Raw genomic sequence first — 21,128 nt, 5'->3', positions numbered from 1 at the left:
CTAGAGTACTCACCCATTAGAGTAAAAATAAACACGAAACATTCAAGTTTGATAATAGTTAATATTTTAAATAAAAAGAACAGTATGATGTTGAATATTATTATATGCCTACGCAAAAGGTGGACTCATAGCCGTCCCAATGGGGAGGGGCAAATGGGGTAAGTGCCCAAGGGCGTATAAAGTATTATAAATTTAAGGGGCGTCCTAAAAATGAACGATAATAAGAAAAACTAGATGTTTTTTTTTTTGGATAGATAAGCATTCATTATTCGTTTATATTGAAATATCAAAGTTGAGCATCTATCAAATAGTACAATATATATTTCTAAATATGAAATTATATAATAATGTATTACATCCCTACGTGTATAAATATTACTGTAGAATAAATATTATTGATAATATAATAATGATAATTATGATTATGGTTGGGATTTTGATGCAAAGTCATCTCTTTTTTGGATGTTCTGAAACGTTGGTCCGTAAGTATTAAATGTCAGTAGCGTATCCAGGGGAGGTTAGGGGGTTATACCCCCCCCCTCGAAAATGTTTAGTATATGTATATTGTCTATTGATTATAATAAAAACACACAAAATTCAAAAAAAATTTAGTTACATTTTTTATAACTCCCCTCCAAAAAAAATTCTGGATACGCCACTGTTTTGCGTGATACTGATTATTTGAAAGTATTTTTATTTCGCATTTGTTTGCATTTCTTGACAAAATTAACCTTAAATGTATTTTTAGGACATTTTTTGACGTTTTTATTACATTTCTTGGTTTTAAGAGCATTTTTCACAATTTCTTCTTAAATGTACAGTTTCCAAGGCGCGACACATCCAATGACTATTGAAACGTTTGTAGTTACAATGGCGTCAACATTGATTTTCTCGGTGTCGGAAGACGAAATTCTAATTCGTGAAGTTCAGAATACACTTCTATACTATATTGGAGATTTGGAGATTCAAATTATAAAAATATGACATTTGGTCATCATCAATCATTCTCTGTCTCGATGTATAAATAATTAATTTATAGATTTTCTAATGTTTCACGATAAGGTAACTAAAATTTGTTGTTTTTGTTGTTTTTCTTCTTCTAATAATAATAATAGCGTAAGAAGAATATTATTATTATTTAAAATATATCTATTCGTTGTGATATGATATTATATTATATGAAAAATACGTGCGCACTTGAACAGGTTTAAAAACGTATGTCGGTTAACCTGGTCATTTATTAAGGAGTAAAATTTAAGCAATTAAATTCACATGTTGTATCGGCGGCGCACCAACCGTGCATGAATGTGAGTATGTAAATCGATATTAGTGTGCGTGAGCTATAATAAGATAAAATTAGATAACTACAATGACTGCACATTATCCGATGTGTATATTTATGTATATTATACGTTTTATTAGTCCATGCGTTATCGTTTCATAGAATTACTGTTATGAATTGTGTTTATTATTATTATTATTATTATTATAATAAAATTATTGAAATAAAATGCCCACATATTAGTAAAGATATGACACCACAACAAGGAGTTGTGGCTAAAAAAATCAAATTTTTAAAAATAAAAAATAATGGTGATCTGCAATTGGACAAAAACCATAATTATTATTACCAGGTTCAGGGGCAATTAAGAGTAGCCAATAAATGCTCGTGTTATTTTGTAGTTTGTACTCCAAAAGGTAATAATATACAATAATATATTATAACCAAATGCTCTTTTTTTTTAATTCATAGTTTAAATATGGTTTTTGTTTGTAGAAATATTAATGCGTGATGACGACTTCTGGAAGGATAAAATGGAAACACAATTGGTCGAGTTTTATAATTGTTATTTATTACAAGAAATTGTAAATCCTACAATTTTAAAATAAATGGAAATTTTTTAAACTATTATTATTGTAATTATTAGTCGTGAATTATTATCATACACTAGTTTATATTTTATTTAGATACATTTTTACAATAATAATAATATATACAAATGTATAATGGACGGCTGTTATAATTTGGAACTGATAAACGGTTACTATTTTTTTTATTATTATAATAAAGTGTAAATAATTAAATTATAGGAATTTGTTTTACGTATTTATTACTTCGGGTAAAACAAAATAATATAGGGAATAACAATCGAACAAAAGAAATTGGTTTTCAAGAGCGCGGACTGACCAACGTATGTGATATGGTGCGCGAGTAACGACTGATGGTACTGGGGTCTGATATAGTCGTACGGAAAAATACAACAGCCGCCGAAGCTTGTTCTTAAGGCGCGTTTACACGATGACAGTAGCACTCGACAGTCGCCGTCATGATAGTCGCTGTCGTAAGACTGTCGTCGTGTAAACATAATGACAGTTGCTGCCACACTGTCAACTGCCAGCTGTCGAACTATCTAGCTCTGCTAGATAGTAGACAGTAACTAGCTGACAGTGTGACAGCCACTTCTATCGCGTAAACAGTGACTACCACACTGTCAACTACTACCGTAGTACGATTTTTGTATTGTTGTTATCAATTATTACTTATTATTACATATACCTACAGTTTTTATTCAATTAATTTAAATGTTTAAATAATAATATATATCTAATTATAATAATTAATTGAAAATTATATAAATGAAATTATAATTCAAAATGGTTTTTGATACTATTCAATTTCTAAAATATTACGAAGAACATCCTTGTTTATGGGATAAATGTATACCTGACTTTAAGAATAGGCAAAATTAAAACAATAAGTGAATCAGTTAATTATAAATTATAATAAAGTGAATAATAAAATAAACTAGTGACACTGTTAGTCAATTTTAATTAGCTATCGCACGAAACACAATATTTGTTATGACAATTATTGTCACCGTGTAAACGCTCATCTTCATGTGACAGTAGCTGTCGCATTACTATACGACAGTGCTGTCATGACTGTACTGTCACCGTGTAAACGCGCCTTTATTCCGAATATAATATACAACACGGTATCGTCAACAGCAAATTATTTTTAATTTTATCCGGGAACTGCGATACGCAATTTATACTGGTTGTGTGCGTTGACAAATGCACAGATAAGGATATTTACGTACGCGCACGCACAAGTCAGTGATTGACTTTGGTCACTATTTTTCGAAGCACTGTTTAGGATGAACAAAAATGCTTTTACGGGAAAAACTCTCACGTCACAATTATTTGTCGCATTTTGATAAAAAAAATTTTTTTCTGAAAAATGAGAACATTTTGCAGGTCGGATCAAAGCCCGAATTTTCATTTTACTTTGAACAGTGCTAGAAAATTACATTTGAAAAAAAGCAAATATTGTGCATTATTGGAATGCATATTTTAGATTCCTTAATTATAATTTTAAAAATTTCGTTTTGATCCGACCTGCGAATCCGACCTGTTTTCTTCTTTTGAATAATAAAAAAATTAACAAAATTCGACAATTCTATAGGGCGTGAGAGTTTTTCCTGTAAGACATGTTTTTGTGTATTAAAACTGTACTGGCTCCGACCCCCCCGAATATCAGTTGTGTCACTGCGACTTTTCGCGTCTTGGAAACTACTCTATCCAAAAAACGTCGCGACAAGTTGTCGCGTCTTGGAAACCGTACCTTAAAATGAACGAAAATTGTGATTTGCAAGAGACTTCGGCAAATTGCCGATGGTACGAATAATAAATTATATATAGTACCATATATTTTATCATACCTTGGCTTTTCCCCGAAAATTATCACCATTATGTACCTATTATGAATTATTATTTTTATTACACCATACACAGGGACAAGTTATCGTTGATAACAATTTCATCATAGCTAGGCTTCGACAAGTATTACTGAATTCGTAACCAATTAGTACGCCCATCGTCGTAGTCTTGGTATTCGTTGTTTCGTCGGGTGGTGTTTTTTCATGTGATTTATAAGTTCAATATGCCGAGAGTAAAAACGTCGAAATCAAATATATTAGTTCGAAACGACATATGTTAATGAATTCGGTAAGGAAGTTTCCGACCAATGACGATCATTTCTATTTGAAAGTATAAGACTGCATATCATTATACAGTGCAATAGCGATTTTGTTCAGGTTAATAATAATAACAAACATTTTCAAACATTTTTCAAAGGTTTCAAAAATCAGAAATTAACAATTTGTATGGTAATTGTAAGGTATGTAAGAAAGACTTTTTAATATCTCATGGTGATAAATCAGATGTGCAGCACCATAAATACGAATAACAATACGAAAAATGGTTAGAACTTTAATCAATTCAGAAATTAAAAAATTTTGGAATGTTATTAGAATTTATTCTAAGTATACCAATAGACAAATTTTAGAAATCGTTGATCAGTGGACCTGATAAAAAGTGAATTAATGATATCATTAAATATATTGCCTTCTAAAAATAGTTCCTGTATTGATTTTGTGAACTTGGTAAAAGAAGATACTGCTTTTTTGAACACCGTGAAGAGCCAGAAAAAATAAAATTAGATAAATAAATAATGTACAGTTTATAATTAATATTACTTTTTTTAATTAAACATTTCGTCTAAAATATTTTATAATTATCATTATTATTATTATTTTATTAATCATTATGTTCATAATACAATTTATATTAATAAAGTTTATTATATACATACACCATACAGTAAAAAAATATCTGTGTTGTATACTTATATCTTATAATATGTTATGCCAGATATGATTGCCTTTAATATATTAAAACCGGAAGAAAATTTTCTTATGTTGGAAAAAAAGGCCCGATTTTCTAAACTGAATAGTTGGCAATCCTGATGATGTCTAATGCCAATACGGATCTCACTTTTTTGTTTAACTATTTATTTCATAAATCAACATTATTATATTCTGCATCGAAACTGCTTTTTGTTATGACGCGGACCCGGCGACGACCGTTCACCATAGCGGCGCGCCGCCGACCGTATTTATAGTCTCCTAATCAGCCGATAGTTCGCGGATCACGATACCGACGCGTCGCACCCCGCACCTTCCTTAAGGAGCGGGGAGAGCGGGGCATCGGCACCGCCGAAGGCAAGTGTCGGCGGAACGATGAGCCGATGTTCGTCAACTCTTCGCCTGGTCACATCGCCACTTTGCGTCTTTACGAATTAACTTCATCTTTTTGCGACTACAGACCGTAACGTGATTTCTTTTGTTTTATTATTATAATTTTTTGTTATTCGGTGTTCGCCACATTGCGCACGATCGTGTTGATCAATATTATAATTATTATTTTTAAGTGCTCACGCCCGTTAATATACGGCCCACTCGTACTTACCAACTCGTCAACCGCGTTGTGTTTATTATTCCTTTTTATTATTATTAAATTGTGCGTCGTGCCTCCCACCGGTCCACGACAGTTATTTCATTATCTTTATTCTCTATATAATTTGTTATTAATAATTTTTTGTTATTATTATTATGGTACAACAATTGTATCGGCGACATTGTTATCGACAAATTTTTGTTTTCCATCCGACATGGGAAAATTCGACAAAGTTTATAAACATTGTCGCTGACAATGAATTGGCACGTCCAGACCGGTCAAATTCTGTCGATCAACATTCAGTAAATTCATCATATTTTATTTATTTATTTGGTTTTTGTTCAGTTTTGCCTCGTCCGCCTACACGTAATGCATATTTTTATTTTATTTTATTTTTGTATTCATTACTTATACCTCAATTCTCCAGGTAGACCAATTTCATCACGTTTAAGATCAGTCATTAAATCATAACCACTGTGAGGTGTCGGCATGTGTGGTTGGTGTGAACCACTCACCACAAATGACTATCAAAAGGGTAATTGAAATAAAAGTACACGAAGGCGGTGTTATTTATAAAAATGTTAAATACGTATAATAAACAAAAAAACTCGACGGAGTAATATAATAATAAACAATTCGTTCGAAGGAACGGGTATATAAAATAGATATACAAAAACGGAACAAAATGGCGTAATAGACGGCGGTACATAAAAAATTACGGACATCAGATTCGGTCGACGGATCGGTGGCGAGAGTAAGCAAAGCTCGACGGAGCGATCGTCGTAACCGTCGAAGCTCGCACAACAGGTTTAACAATCTTTACATTGATAGGGAACATGTATAAAATAATTTGACTATAATATAATACACACCACGGGGTGATAGTTGGTAACGTGTGATAGTGGGTTACGCGCCGTATCATCACACCACTATATTTTTGCTTTGCTAAGAGATTAAGACGAACCCAATATCTTTTTTCAGAAGCCTTTTTTGCTTCTAAACTAAAATTACACAAGCAGATACGGCAATCGCCAAGTCGTTTTCGTTCTACATTTTGTCCAAGACGAAAATTTTTATCAAATATGTTGCTTTGGTGTGGACGCGCTTGTTTTTAAATGTTGTCGGTGACATTTAAAGAAATATTTTGTCACCGACAAATGTTTTTTGGTTTGGACGTGGCTTTAAGATTTTTAAGATCATGACCAGACGGCCGACTGTTTAGCGTCCGTAACGAGCAGGCGATTTTTCATTGGTTCCCCAAATATCTGTTCACAGTTATACAGCGCTGTTCCAAATGTGAACTGCATACACTGTGCTGTAGTGGTTAGCCCTTTTATTACTGTTCTGAACAGTGTACGCGCTCGTATGATTTTGCTGCGTACGCTCTCATTTGATTTTTCTCTATATGCGCTTATTTAATTGTTATCTGTACGCGTTCGTTAGTTACTCCGTGAAATATGTCTGATGAGGAAGCTGCAATATTTATTTCCCCACGGAAGATAATATATACTCCTAACGGAAAGTTTTGAAGAGCTTGAATTTTAAATTTACAAAGTGCCAGAGAAATAGTATTTTAACAGAAAGAAGAGGCATTTTAAGTTGGAATAATAAGTATATAAAATAATTATACAGCGTGGTAGGGCGATAGAGGTGTATTACTTCCGCGACGTGTGTCTTGCAACGCCGCGAAGTCGTAAAATATATATGTGTATTTAAATAAATAAATATATATATGTGCAGCATGGTGAAGTGAGTTTCGTTGTTTTATAAACACGTGCACGTCGTCTCTGTTGACGCATGAGGCGTTCCGTATACAAAACCGGTAACTGCCTCGATGGCAAGCGGTGCGGTGGGGGAAGTTGTTTTGAATGCGCGACTGGTCATGATACCGAGTATACCGTCTCTTATTTCGAGAAACACGCGGTAGAGCGATATAACCTAACCTAACATTTTCAACTACGCCATAGCTACGAAAACGAGACGCGCTTCGAACCATATTCTTATCAATGCTAAATGTACTGGTACTCATTTGATTTTCGACCGTCGTTTACAGTTGTAATTCTTTTTTGTCTGTTCGAATATCGTGTTAATTCGTTAATTACTTACTGCTACTATGTCTGAACATCGAACCCCATACCCTCGTAAAGATAGAAAACGATCCCCGCCCAAGAAGTGTATTTTGTCGTCGGAGCCATGCGATGTTGATATCTTCGACTCATTTGATTCTCAAATGAAAATGATCGAAGACGCGCAGTCGTCCGAACAATACACCGATTTATTCGGTGCAGTTATTCCAACTGTCGAGCGTAATACTTCGGCATCCAAAACCGAATCGAACCAAAAAACATTGGTTACTAAAATCAAGAGAAAACCGAAGAAGAATATTGTATCAAGTAATTCATTGAAAAAACCACTACCACAAAGGATCACAAAAGACATGAATGTCTCAATGGGTATCACCAAAAAGGCAAGTGATGTATCGGCTTTATCTACCGGAAGTCTAAATGTCAGTGGTGTACAACGATTAGATGAATCCATTTCAAATTTAAACTATAGTAAAAATGAAAAAGAGTCTTCTGAAATCTTAAAAGGTAAATTTTTATTTAACTACAACTTTTTAGATAATATTTATATATTGGATAGTACTTTTCTGTTATCCCGACTACCTCCTCGACCAACATTAATTTATCATTTATACAATTAATACAATATATATTATACTATAGCGTTTATTATCACAGAAGAGGGTCTTCATAATATGTATAAAACATAAAATCATTATCTACAAACATCATTATCCCTGGTGTATAATTTTTTTTTTATAACCATTTTCACATTGACAGTATATCTGAGAAGTAAACTCTTCTCTTAAAATAATTCAACGGTATCTTTTTCACTATTCAGTAAATTCCAAAAATATATTCACAATAATAAATACTGAAATATAACTAAAATAATAAATTTGAACATCAGTTAGAGACGACTAATATTATTGTTTAACAGTGCTGATGATGGAGATTGACTGATACGTATAGTCTAGATAATGAAATTAGACCAGCGATAGTCACGGCATCAGCCAGTAGTCAGAACAACAGAAAAGTACCACCTATTGGATAATTATTAAACTTTTTTACTCTTATTAAAATGCTTGTTGAATATAGTATTTAAAGTAATTTAATTCAAGTCAACATTGTTGTCTGACCTAATTATTTTGTACCAATTATAGTTTAAACTAATATGTGTACGACATTATCAATATTATATATCTTTGGTGCGCGGTCAAAAGGTGTTAAATCATAAATTATGATTTTTCAGTAGGCTTTAATAAAAGTTTGAAATTTTTTCCTAAATCAGATATTCATTACATCAATCAACTTTGTTATACCCATACCAAACCAATATATACTTTTAATTTTAAGTTTTGTTTTCAAAGTTATGAAAAAAATTTGATTTTTATACTTTTTGTGTACTTCACTCAAACTCACTTTTTAGAAAATTGACTTATATTATTTTGACCAAAACTTGACTCCTTATGATCATATTTAAAAAAAAATGTTTGACTTAAGTTACTCGTTATTTCAATGTAAAGAAAAAATGAAATAATAAGAAATGTAAAGTTCGTTCTTAAATAGCAATTTTAATGAAAATAAGTATGTGAAAGTAGTAAGACATTAATTTTGGATTCCTTTTTAGAGATTCAGAAGAGGAAAGAATAATATGTTTCATTTAGATAAAAAAAAAAAATCACAATTTATTATTATTAATTAAATAACATCAAATATTTTTATTATAATTTGCATTACACTAAATTATTTACATTTTAACAGTATTATTTCTGTATTATAAAAAATAGTAACAACTTTTTACAAAAAATAATAGCTGTATATTAATTAAAATTAATAATACTACATAACTGTATTAAAAAAATAGTATTAACTTCTTAGTAAACATATTTAACTACATAAAATAACAGCTATTTAAACAGTATTATTAATTATTACTGTATTATAAAAAATAGTAATAACTTCTTAATAAAAACCATTTAATTTTAGCAACATAATATAAGTATTATACTGTATTATCTATCAGATCTGGATCAATATCTGCTTGATCTGTACACCTTAAATTTTTATAAAATGAGTGGTATATTGATGGGATAAGAAGTAGAAGATCTAATAAATCTTTTTTACTTTCACTAGATATAGGAAGTAGTTTATTGTATGCTCGAACAACAGTAAGTTTTTCCATTCTAAATTGCTTTCCTTGACGACGTAGTGATAAATAGTCGAAATCCTCTTCTTCAATTACTGATTTTTTATATGTAATACATCAAAAATTTGAATCATATTTTAACCACTGAAAATCATTCCATATAAATTTTTTTCCTTTTTCGTCCTTTTTTCTTAATACAAGATTATAATAATATGATTCAAGGCAAAATAAAACTTAATATAGTAATTAAATACAAAAAAAAAAATACAAAAAATTATAATAATATAACAGATCTAAAAGCACTATCAGCTATTATCAAAAGTGCTTGTTTGCATGTATGGTTTATAATCTATTATTATGGTCATGGGATACAAAACATTTCAATCTATAAAAATATAGTATGATAAAGATTTTATAATAAGATTATAGTTTAACATAGTGCAAAATTAATATTTTCTTTTTTAATTAAGGAGCTTATAATATCTATTTTAAATGACTTAACGTCAATTGATTTTAAAATTAAATTGATTATATTTAAATTGAAATGATTAAGTTTATTTAATCCAATAATATCTTAAAATTGTATTGTATTTATAAATCAGAACAATATAAATTGACATAACTCTTTAAGATCTTAATAGAAATTAAAATTTGGAACATATCTTTAATACACATCACATTCACAATAACCAGATTAATTGGTGACATAACTTGTTTATACCAAAAATCGAGATTTTTTTTGTCAAATATAAAGTTAAAACATGATTTTTAACAAAACATGACTTAACTCCTTTTGACCACCCATCAAAGATATATATATATATATATAAATCAAAAAATATATTTTATTATATAATTATATTTTATTGTATTTGTAAAGTACAACCGGTTACTTATTTCTGCAACACTGATACTATGTTCTATTCTCCTGTCAAAAGCCCAACACTCCTAACCTTATAGCATAGTAGGTCCCACTACATCTTAGTTAAATTTACCTTTTAGCCTCATTGAAATTTTCTTATCACATGAAACGCCCAACCCTTGTCTCTATTACATACGATCACATGTAACCCTATGTTTATTATTGATTATGTATATATCTGACGATTAATTTTTAATTGAAAACCGATCGTACTTTATAAATATAATAATCTGGACTAAGCATTTTTTTATTTATACATTCAAATTATATAAAATTGAATCTAAATGTTTTATTATTTTTATATATTTATAAATATGTTTTATGTTATTACTTTTTGTAATTTAGGAGTTGTTGCATTTATGGACTATAAAATTAAAAATGATCAACTAGTTTTGGATATTATTAAACTCCTCAATAAACTTGGAGCTAAAGTTGAAAATACATTTAATTACAAAGTAATTATTAAAATTTTTTAATTTAACACTAGTTTTTAAGTTAACTATTTTTTTTTTTGAAGGTAACACATGTATTGTTTCATGATGGTTCTCTTGAAACGTATAAAACAGCGATTGAACGTAAAATTCCTATGGTAACAGAAAAATGGGTTAGATATAGTAATTTAGCCGAGAAAATGATGGATCCTTCCCTCTTTCCACCTGTTGATATGGAAAGATATATTAAGGTACAAGAAAAGAGTTTTATTATTCCAGTAAGTTTATTTTAATTTTTTTTTTTAAAGTTAACTTGTATATAAACTTTATATTTATTATAAAACCATAGCATTGACTTCATTAATTTATTTTTTCAGAATTGCAAGGAGCATGATAAATCAATAGGACAAAGTAATAACGAAAGTAAAATCAAACCAAGAACCATGTTTACTGAACTTTCGGAACGAATTGATGCTTGCAGAGAGAGATTCGAAAAAACTTTAAAAACCCCTAAACTAAAAACACCTGTAAAAAATCCAGTAAGTAACATGACATTTTGATATAATCATAAAAATTTTAGTTAGACACTACATGAAAAAAATTAATTTTAAAAAAAGTTCAGAGTTTGAAGTGGTTATTAGTTTATTAATGCTAGCATTATACACAGTACTAAAACAGATGATAAAAACGAACATTGTTCTCATTACTAAAAAATAATATGAGGACATTAGTAGTGATACATTACAATTTAAAAAATTATTTCTGTCGTTATTCTGTATACATTAATTGTAGGTTTAGGTTGTATTATTATTAAATATCATGATTCATTTTTTTTTTGATGTTCATTTAATTTTTATTTTTGTATTCAGAATAAAATTACGGACGGATTATCAGAACATTTATACAGTATGTTAAACGACCCAGACCACAGTAGCACTTTTGATACAGAAGTAGTCCCTGAATGTTATCTACCTCTGTCTATAAAAATATTAAGAAAGTATGTAATCCCTGAAGAAACAAAAAATAAAACACCCTCAGAAATTAACAGTAATTTGATTGGAATGGAAAATCACATGAAATTAAACCTTCAAGCTAGACAACGGTTACGTAGACTATTATTCAGTTCAGATAATGATTTAAATAACACGAGCCTTATGACTGATATTCCATCGCTTTCACAAATCACACGTATAAAAAAACCAACTAGAAAAATTAAGGGGATTGCGTGTACTGGATTTACTAAAGAGTAAGATAATCTTTTATTTGAAAAGTTTTTACATATATTTTACTAACAAAGTTTCTTTCAACAGGGAAATAAAAACATTGAAGCTATCCATACAAAGCCTGGGCACATTTACTTTTCAAACTAATGTGGAACGTAAAACTATTCATTTAATTACTAAATCACAGACAGATCGAACATTAAATATGGTATATGCAATGGCTTATGGATGTAACATAGTTTCCGAAAATTGGGTAAATAATACTTTCAAATATAATCAGTATTGAATTCCATTTAAACGGACATACATTGTAATTTGAGTTATCCTGACTTGGTTATATAATGAAATGTGTTTATTGATTTGTTTATTAGGTACATGAATCTCTCAAAATAGGCAAATGGTTGTCTCATTCAGATTATTCAATATCTGGTTTATCAAGTCCTGTTAAGGTAAACCTTAAGTAGTATATATTTTTTTTTATACATACAACCAATATTAAAATTGGTCGAAAACAATAAAAGTATACTTCATTAATTAATTTTATTTATTTATTTAATTTTTTTTTTTTTTAAAGGATTTTCAATTTCATTCAACTCTTGATCCAACTGAAAAATTTCACATATTTGATGAGGCCGGTAGTATTTACTTTTCAAACATTTGTGATCCATCAGCTGATCACTTAAAACGAATGGTGCGTGCATGTGGTGGTAAATGTACCAAAGATGTGAATAAAGCTAATATAGTGGTTGGTTATACACCACTAGCGATCAATATGATGATTCATGAAACGTGGGTTCTTGACTGCATAACCCAAGGAACATTGCTAGACGAAAACCCATATAAAATAAGAAGATGTTGATAATGATATTGAGCCTTAAAATATGACATATTTACTTGTATTGTAAATTAATTTTCGTTTTTTTATTTTTTATTTTCCTAGACAAAAAAAAATTAATACAACTATTGTTTTTTTATTATTTTAATTATTTGACATCCATACGTATTGGTCATTTTTGTAACTTAATAATTTATGTTTAAGTATCATTGGTTTATTTTGTCTGTATATATTTTTATTAAGTATGTATAATGGTTTTTTTTTATTTATATATAAAAATCATAATTTAATTGAATAGCCATTTTTTTTTTGGATAATTTGACTGAAGTGAAATTTGTATATTTAATTTTATAATTTTTTTTTTTGTTTTTAAAAACTAAGTACCAAAAAAATTATGTACCATGGTATACGCTGTTTATTATTAAGGAATAAAATATTCTTTTCAAATTATTGATTTTTTTGTTATACAATATAATATATTATGGTGATACAATTTATACTACATACATTGTCTACAATATTAATTTATTCATATGTCCGAAAACACAAAAAATAATACATTTTTATGTAGAGCAAAAAAGATAAAAGAATTTGAATTATAAATAGTATATAATAACCAAATTTATAGACGAAATTCATTGTACAATCAAATATTTGTTGGGGATATGATTATTATTATTATTTTTTTTTTTACGTATTTAATCAATTAAATAATAAATAAATACTCAACAAAGGTCACGAATATTTAATGACAAGTGGCGAAGAACGAAAAATTGTTTATATTTTTTTTACAGATTAAGGCAAAATAAAATGAAGATGGATTTCCTAAATAAGATTTTTTGTTTAAATATAAATTTCTGTTGCGGTTTTTTTTTCGTTTTATTGGTAAGTAATTTTCATGGTCGAGACATTTTTTCTGGTTTAACAATTCCACACTATTCTCTCCGAGGCAAGTTAGTAGAGGATTCTCAGTTTGATATTGTATAGAACCGTATTTTAATTTCATAAAAATAATTGTTACTCACTCATAAATATTGTTGCTACTTCGGATAAGAATTACATTGATTTAAAATTAATCAATAAAACTTCCCAGTATTTCGTGAAATAATTGTAGTGATTCCAATGTGGCATATTCATAAAGGTTTGTCATCTTGGGCTTCAGGTACTATCTGCATAATTTAACGGTCGCGTAACAAATAGAAAATATGTTTGAAAAAAAAAAGCATACAAATAAATACTGAACGCACGAGTAAATGAATCGCAACTCTGAAAGAAGAAGAAGAAATACCAAAGATAGAAGTGGACTCGTATTTGAGTGATTCGGGAACTCGTTCAAAAACTATCTCCGTCGTACGAAAACAATTGATAATGACACGTAATGATCGGAACAATCAAGATAAAATACTCGAAATTTTTGATTATTTTTTGTTATTTATTGTTATCGATTGTTTTGGGAATTATTTAGTGATTCTTTCGGTACCGAAACAGGCCCGTAGCTATGGAGGGGGGGGGCAAAAGGGGGCGTTGCACCCCAGGCCTGATTGTTGCCCCCCCCAACAAACGTTAATAATGTCATGATATTTGGTAGTTAGCATGGCTGTACATAGTAGGTTTTACAATCTACAGCCGTGGTAGTTAGATATAATATAATTTATTACTTGATAATAATTTCATCGGCAGCAGAAGCACTGTTTAATATAAGAAATTATTTTTAGCAATATTGTATAGCATTTGCACTGGAAAATACGATGGCATCTGATTGATGTCTGACGACAACACCGAACAATAAATATAACATTCACCATTTCATTAGATCTTAAAATCCTAAATTTGGATGTATTATTAAGGGAATTCAACAAGCAAAAAGATAGAAAATTACAACCGTTTTAGTTTAAAAAAAACTGGTAAATTCTAAAAATAATATATTATAAAAATATTCAAAATGTTATTATGTTCACTTTATTCTAATTCTTATTATTTTAATTTAAAGTACCTATTATAAAAATTACAGTAGTATTAATAAATTAAAAATAGCATTAATATTGATTTTTTTATAATGCCCCCTACAATTTTGTTTGTCCCACCTGAAGATTTGGCCTGGCTACGGGCCTGTACCGAAATCAGTTGAAATAATCCATTGAAAATTGCTTCATTATTCATAAATCATAACTCACACATTCACAAGTGTCGAGTGATTCTCTTGGTGACAAAACTCGAAATAAGTTGAAATGCTCGGTTACTTACAACTACGGACTGAGATAGCTTAGTTAATTAAGCTAAGTTATTATTGTAATGAAAGCGATTTCATAATACAGTCTTGCAGTTCAACTTATTAGAATTTAAAATGTTTATTTAGTAATTAGTGAATGGTTATTATCTGCTAAGTAGTAACCGGGAGATTAATCTCTTGATTGATAAATCTTTTCCATTACAAACATATTGACTGTCGAAATCCATTGATTTTTTCCATCACTAATGATACAGTTATGAGTACTCACGACTAACCTAAAGGTAGGAACTAGTGATGGGTAATTTTAATCGACCTTTTTCATTCGATGAATCAATTTTTTTAAATCGATCTTCGTGGTTCTATTAATTTCCAAGAATAGCTCACCAATAATTTAAAGTGAATCGATCTTTTAAAAGATCAATATTTTGTCGTCGACCTTTTTATTCCTATTTAAATCGATTCAAAACATCTATTCATTCTAAGAATCGCCCATCACTAGTCATTAACAGCGGTGTATTAGTAAATATATTTATGGGTATACGCACTAAAAAAATATGGATATAAATTATATATAAAAAATATAAATTATATATAAATATGGACATTAATCCTAAAATAACTTTTCTTGATACGTTCGAATAAATTAAATTATAATCCATTATAACTTCTAATTATATTATAAAATATAACACCACAAGATATAAATTTACCGTGCTTTATGAATTGCATGATGCAGATAACTAAATTTAACTTAAAATTAATTAAACACAGTGCACACTGTAATCTTGAACAGATAAATATTTTATTCAATTTCATAGTTCATATAAATTTTTTCCAATGAACTATTTATTTATTTTTTATTTTCGAGTTATTTTAGAAGCGCAGAGGCGTCATTTCAACTTTTGAAAGGGTGGGTCAACTTATTAAATTTACTGACTTCATAATATTTAAAAAATTATAGTTAAGTACCTATATATTTAAATATTTAATATTTATGTACGATAGACTATCAATAAAATATTTTTTCGGAACAAAACATGTAAGAATTAGTTATAAATAAAGACCGGATTTATATTCTCTTAAAATACCTTAAATATGATATTAATATTCTCTAAAAAACCTTTATAAATTCTCATTATATTCTCTTAAAAATGTGTAAAAATATTCGAAATTATGCAAAAATAATCAATAAACATCAATATGTTTTAAAATGCATTTTTACAATTTTTTTTTTTTTTACAACATTTTTTTAATCGTGAGGTATATATGAAGTTGCGTATTATTATGAAATACTATTGTACTTCGTTAAGAGTAGGAATATAGTAAAAACATAACAGTATAGCCTACAGTATTAAAATTTAAAAACAATATTCCTTTGGTATATTTTAATTAAATGTTGTATTAACACTATAGCCACAATATGAAAAATTAACAATCATACTCGTATATATTAAAATATAGTAAAACAAAAAAAAATTAGCTAACAAAAGGTAATCCTTAAATAATAATTATTTAATACAAGATATAAAATAATAATATTTCTTTGGTGCACACAATGGTAAATATTTACTTTCTGAAGAATAAAAAAGAAACTTAAAATACTATTTAAATTGTATTATATGAATTATCAATAATGTTGTGGACTGTAACGTTTGATTATATATTTTTGGTTCTCGGATAGGAGTAAATAGTTTTAAAGAAAATGTAAATCAAATTATTTTCACAAAATATACTTTATTTATTACGATTCCGCACAAGACGGTGTCAATTACATCGAACGTACGCGACTGACTGAAGTCATACGATATATTATAGGTAATATAATAATAATAATAATGTGTTATTGGAATCAGCCCGCATTACATCTTTATCAAGACCAAGCAAAACCAACACTCATTACCAATTACAAGTACAAAAATAATAATACAAAATAAGATAATATCGTGCGTCAACAAATAATATATTTGTCTATATTTTTTGTATTCATGTTAGTTCTTCTATCGCTTAAAATTTGTTTATAGAGACTAAATGAACGTTTAACATCGACAGATGTTAGAGGTGCAAAATTCATGTCAGCAACTAAACTGGGTGTAAAATATTCTAGAGATTTTCATTATTTCCTTACAAAATGTTCCCAAATTTTACCAATATTTGGTAACCTTTATTTTTTTGACATAATTGAGACACTTATGTTTTTATTATGTTACCTTTTCCACCAGGTATATTGGTTAGTTTGCAGTTATTAGTTTATACAATCTCCAACGATGGCACCAAAGTCAAATATTCTAAAATATGCTAAATGAGCTAAATATTCTCTAACCTATGAAATATTCTCAAATATGCAAAAAAAAATGTTGTCTTTGAACTCAGAATTGAACGAATCGTCCACATTTTTTACTCTCATAAAACTGCATAGACCCAGTAACGATATGTAAAAATGTATGAATCCGGTCTTTAGTATGAATGATGTCATGATGATAAACAAAGAATATGAAACTTTCAATTTACCGAATTAAATAATAACATTAAAGATAGTAAAACATTTATTTATAATTTAATATTATTTATCCTATAGGCTATAAGTTATCTATCAATAGGTTTAATGGAATAATAATATAAATCTAATTAAATAATTACATTATTATTTGTATTGTTTGTTTAATACCTACTTTACAACTATTTTTAAAAACATAAAATTGTATCTCAAATATAATGTACCGTAGTTCAGGGTGAATTGGAACGATTTTAATGGTTTTTTTTTTAGATTATGACTCAATTTTTATGGTATGGATATCACGAAAACGGTTTTATATAGATAACATATACAGAAATATATAATATACGAAAAATAAAGTTTATAAGGTTCGCGTAATAACGATTGTCATAAACCAGGGAGGAGCCAGTGTTTCCCAACTTTTAATAAACCGTGAACGTGTATTGAAAAGAGAATATAATCTGATTTCCGAGTACAAAATAGTAAATAAAAATTTACTATTTACCGATTTCAGCATTTGATCATCGGACAAAGAATTGCCGACTTTTTAACATTTCATAGAGTGAGGCATTTGCCGTAGTCTGCTCACCCCCCTCCAATGACGCCCCCGATGAAGAGTATAAACCAACAAAATTTATTGAAAGTTATTTAAATAAAAGTTCAAATTTAAATTAACATGCTTTGTTATAATGTTTACGACAAAGGCGTACAAATACGTATTCATGATCATTAAATACTAAAGAATTGCCGACTTTTTACCATTTCATGGAGTGGGACATTTGCCGTAGTCTGCCCGCCTCCTAAATTACGCCCCTGTAGAAACGTATAATAATTTATATTGTGGTATCGACCGAAAATCAAAAATCTGCTGACGGGTATACGCCATATACACCCGCGTGTACGTACCAATACACCACTGGTCAGTGGCATAGCCAGGAACTTTTTATGGGAGGGAGGGTTCAGCAAATTTATATATATTTAATCTTATCAATATCATTTTGACTACTATTTGTACTGATCTCGGTATTTTTAAATCTGGTTGACATTGGTTTTTTGACTTAGGTAAAAATAAATTATTAATTTTTCTAGTCTGCTTATTTGTTAGAGAATTTGCCTATAATAATAAATAATAATAATAATAATATCAATTTAGGAACTAGGAACTAATATAGGAATATAAATATTAGATATTAGAATATTTTCTGTTTAATCACTTAGGTATATTAAAAATTAAATTTTAAAAATATCTTACCAAAATGGAATGTTTAAACGTCTTAGAATGATGTAAAATTAAAATAAAACAAATATAATGGAATACAAATGTCAAATATAAACGAATAAACGAGTAGTAAGTAAAACAGTGAGACACCAACGGGCAACGACTATTAGTTTTACACAATAAGGTGCTTGTATATGATCGGTGAGCCACGAATGCAATAGGTATACCCAAAATGAACTTTGAATACAGACAATGATATCGCTTTTATGTCAGTTATCGGGACCAGACGACAGATTTAGAATCAACCGTTGTAGAAAACGTAAATATGTTCCCAATCAAAAATGGAACTCGCGTCGTATGCTATCTACATGAGAAATGTATCTACCAAAATTGTAGGCGTTTGTATGTTACCTATAATTTTCTCCCTGCATTCTTTAGATTGCAGGTGTCATCTGGTCATCTGGGTATCTGGGCAATATTACATTGAATGAAATTTTTTTCATGTCTTCAAAAAATTGGTTAAAAAGATTCTTTGATTCATTGAGTGAACGCCACCACTCTTCCATCAACTACCGTTCCAATAAGTTAGTGGCACCACGTATTTTTATGCCATATTTTACTTTAACACGTCAAATTAATTTGAAAATAATTTTAGCACAGACCGTAAGTCATATGCCTACTAGCTATCATATGTGTAAAGTGTAGGCTGTAGAGTGTTGATGTTTATAATTATACGGTTATACCAGCAATATCAGTCTCCGTACAAAGTAGATATCACCCGAAAGTTAGATAATATATAACGCGATCAAAGTACATGTAGATAGCTTACGACGAGAGTTCCGCAAAAATTATCAAAGTAGGTAGTAGTAAAGTATCTAAATATGAACATAATATTATGATTTGTGCGCATGCGTGCGTGTGTGTGTGTGTGTAGGTGTGTATAATACGTTTATAGTACTTATACAAACTATTAATATGATTTCTAAGTCAAACTTCTAAAATATAAAAATGTTAAAAAAAAACCGTGTTTCATGTAAAAGTTAATTTACCATCTCAGGTTTATGGGGGGGTTCTGACCCTCCCCTTGTGGATATACCACTGCCCTTGGTCATAAACTATTATTTTTCGTTGGCGATTTTAAAGAATTTGAATGCAAAATATTCGTTGTATGCTTCGCGACCGTTGAATTATGTTATCTACCGGTCAAATTGTATGAAGACTGCGGTCGATCGCGGCTGGCGCATTGAACCGCGGTCGGAGCTGGGGGCAATTTTCTGAAAAGTAATAAGGACCGGAATCGAAAACGGCGACATAAAATGAGTTGCCAACATAAAATTTCTAAAAATTATATTATAACATTTTTTTGTTTAAGAAGTTATACTGTTTCATTTGAATGATGATAGTTATATTTTTTGATAGTAATAACATAATTAGTTACATATAAAATGAACATAGGTATCAATTATATAAAATAATTATAAATTTTTGAATACTTATTTTTTCACTACATACTTAAAACTAAAACATTTAATATTTTATACTATTTACATACTAGTATATAGAAAGTTAAAAAAATTATGAAAAACATATATTTTACGAAAAGTTTACATACAATTAAATATTAAGCTAGATATTTATAAACATACATGATATATTACATAGATTTATAACATGGATATGTTTTTTAGATGGATATTAAGAAGAATTGTAAGAACAGAAAAACATTAGGTACCCTTCTCTAATTACATTGGTTACTAAAAATAAAAGTAAAAAAATACAAAGTATTATATTAAAAAAATACAAAGTATTATATTAAGTATTATATTAAAAATACAAGTCAAAGTTTTAATTCGAAAATATATCCATGATTTAATGTTATACCTACTTACATGATTATATGTTACCATAGTTGTTTAAATTTTGGTCTATTTTTATTGAAAATATGCAAACAAAAAAGTAAAAAAAGAATAAAAAGTTTTGTTGAAAATATACAAAAAAAAAAAAAAAAAAAAAATGAAAAGAATTAAAATTTTTGTTGAAAACGGTATAACTTATTAGTATTTTTCCCACTTTGAAAACCAGGGGATATTGTATAACTTTTATCAATAGAAATTATATAATTGGATTTGGTAATTTTCGATTTAGTCAGTTGGTACTGCATTTTCAAATTTCGGACCTTATCATTTCGTAGGTCCTTATAATTTTTTGGATAAGTGCCAATCCAAGTGCTAATCACTTTTCTATGTGCCAATCACTCCAGCGGT

The 21,128-nt window shown here is 28.8% G+C and overlaps 1 protein-coding gene across 1 annotated transcript; it reads left to right on the top strand.

Annotated features, from left to right (window-relative positions):
• The first annotated feature begins 7,036 nt into the window (after nucleotides 1-7,036).
• On the top strand, nucleotides 7,037-13,019 carry LOC112694351. Its single transcript, XM_025569790.1, has 8 exons — nucleotides 7,037-7,889; nucleotides 10,778-10,887; nucleotides 10,950-11,141; nucleotides 11,241-11,402; nucleotides 11,733-12,109; nucleotides 12,174-12,339; nucleotides 12,458-12,535; nucleotides 12,661-13,019. The coding sequence occupies exons 1-8, from the start codon at nucleotides 7,412-7,414 to the stop codon at nucleotides 12,943-12,945; spliced, it is 1,848 nt and encodes a 615-aa protein (XP_025425575.1). The 5' UTR covers nucleotides 7,037-7,411; the 3' UTR covers nucleotides 12,946-13,019.
• Nucleotides 13,020-21,128: the final 8,109 nt, after the last annotated feature.

Source organism: Sipha flava, unplaced genomic scaffold (genome assembly GCF_003268045.1).
Source record: "Sipha flava isolate LNK unplaced genomic scaffold, YSA_version1 127_pilon_pilon, whole genome shotgun sequence".
Taxonomy (NCBI): Eukaryota; Metazoa; Arthropoda; class Insecta; order Hemiptera; family Aphididae; genus Sipha; species Sipha flava.
This window is presented reverse-complemented; position numbering and strand designations above follow the sequence as displayed.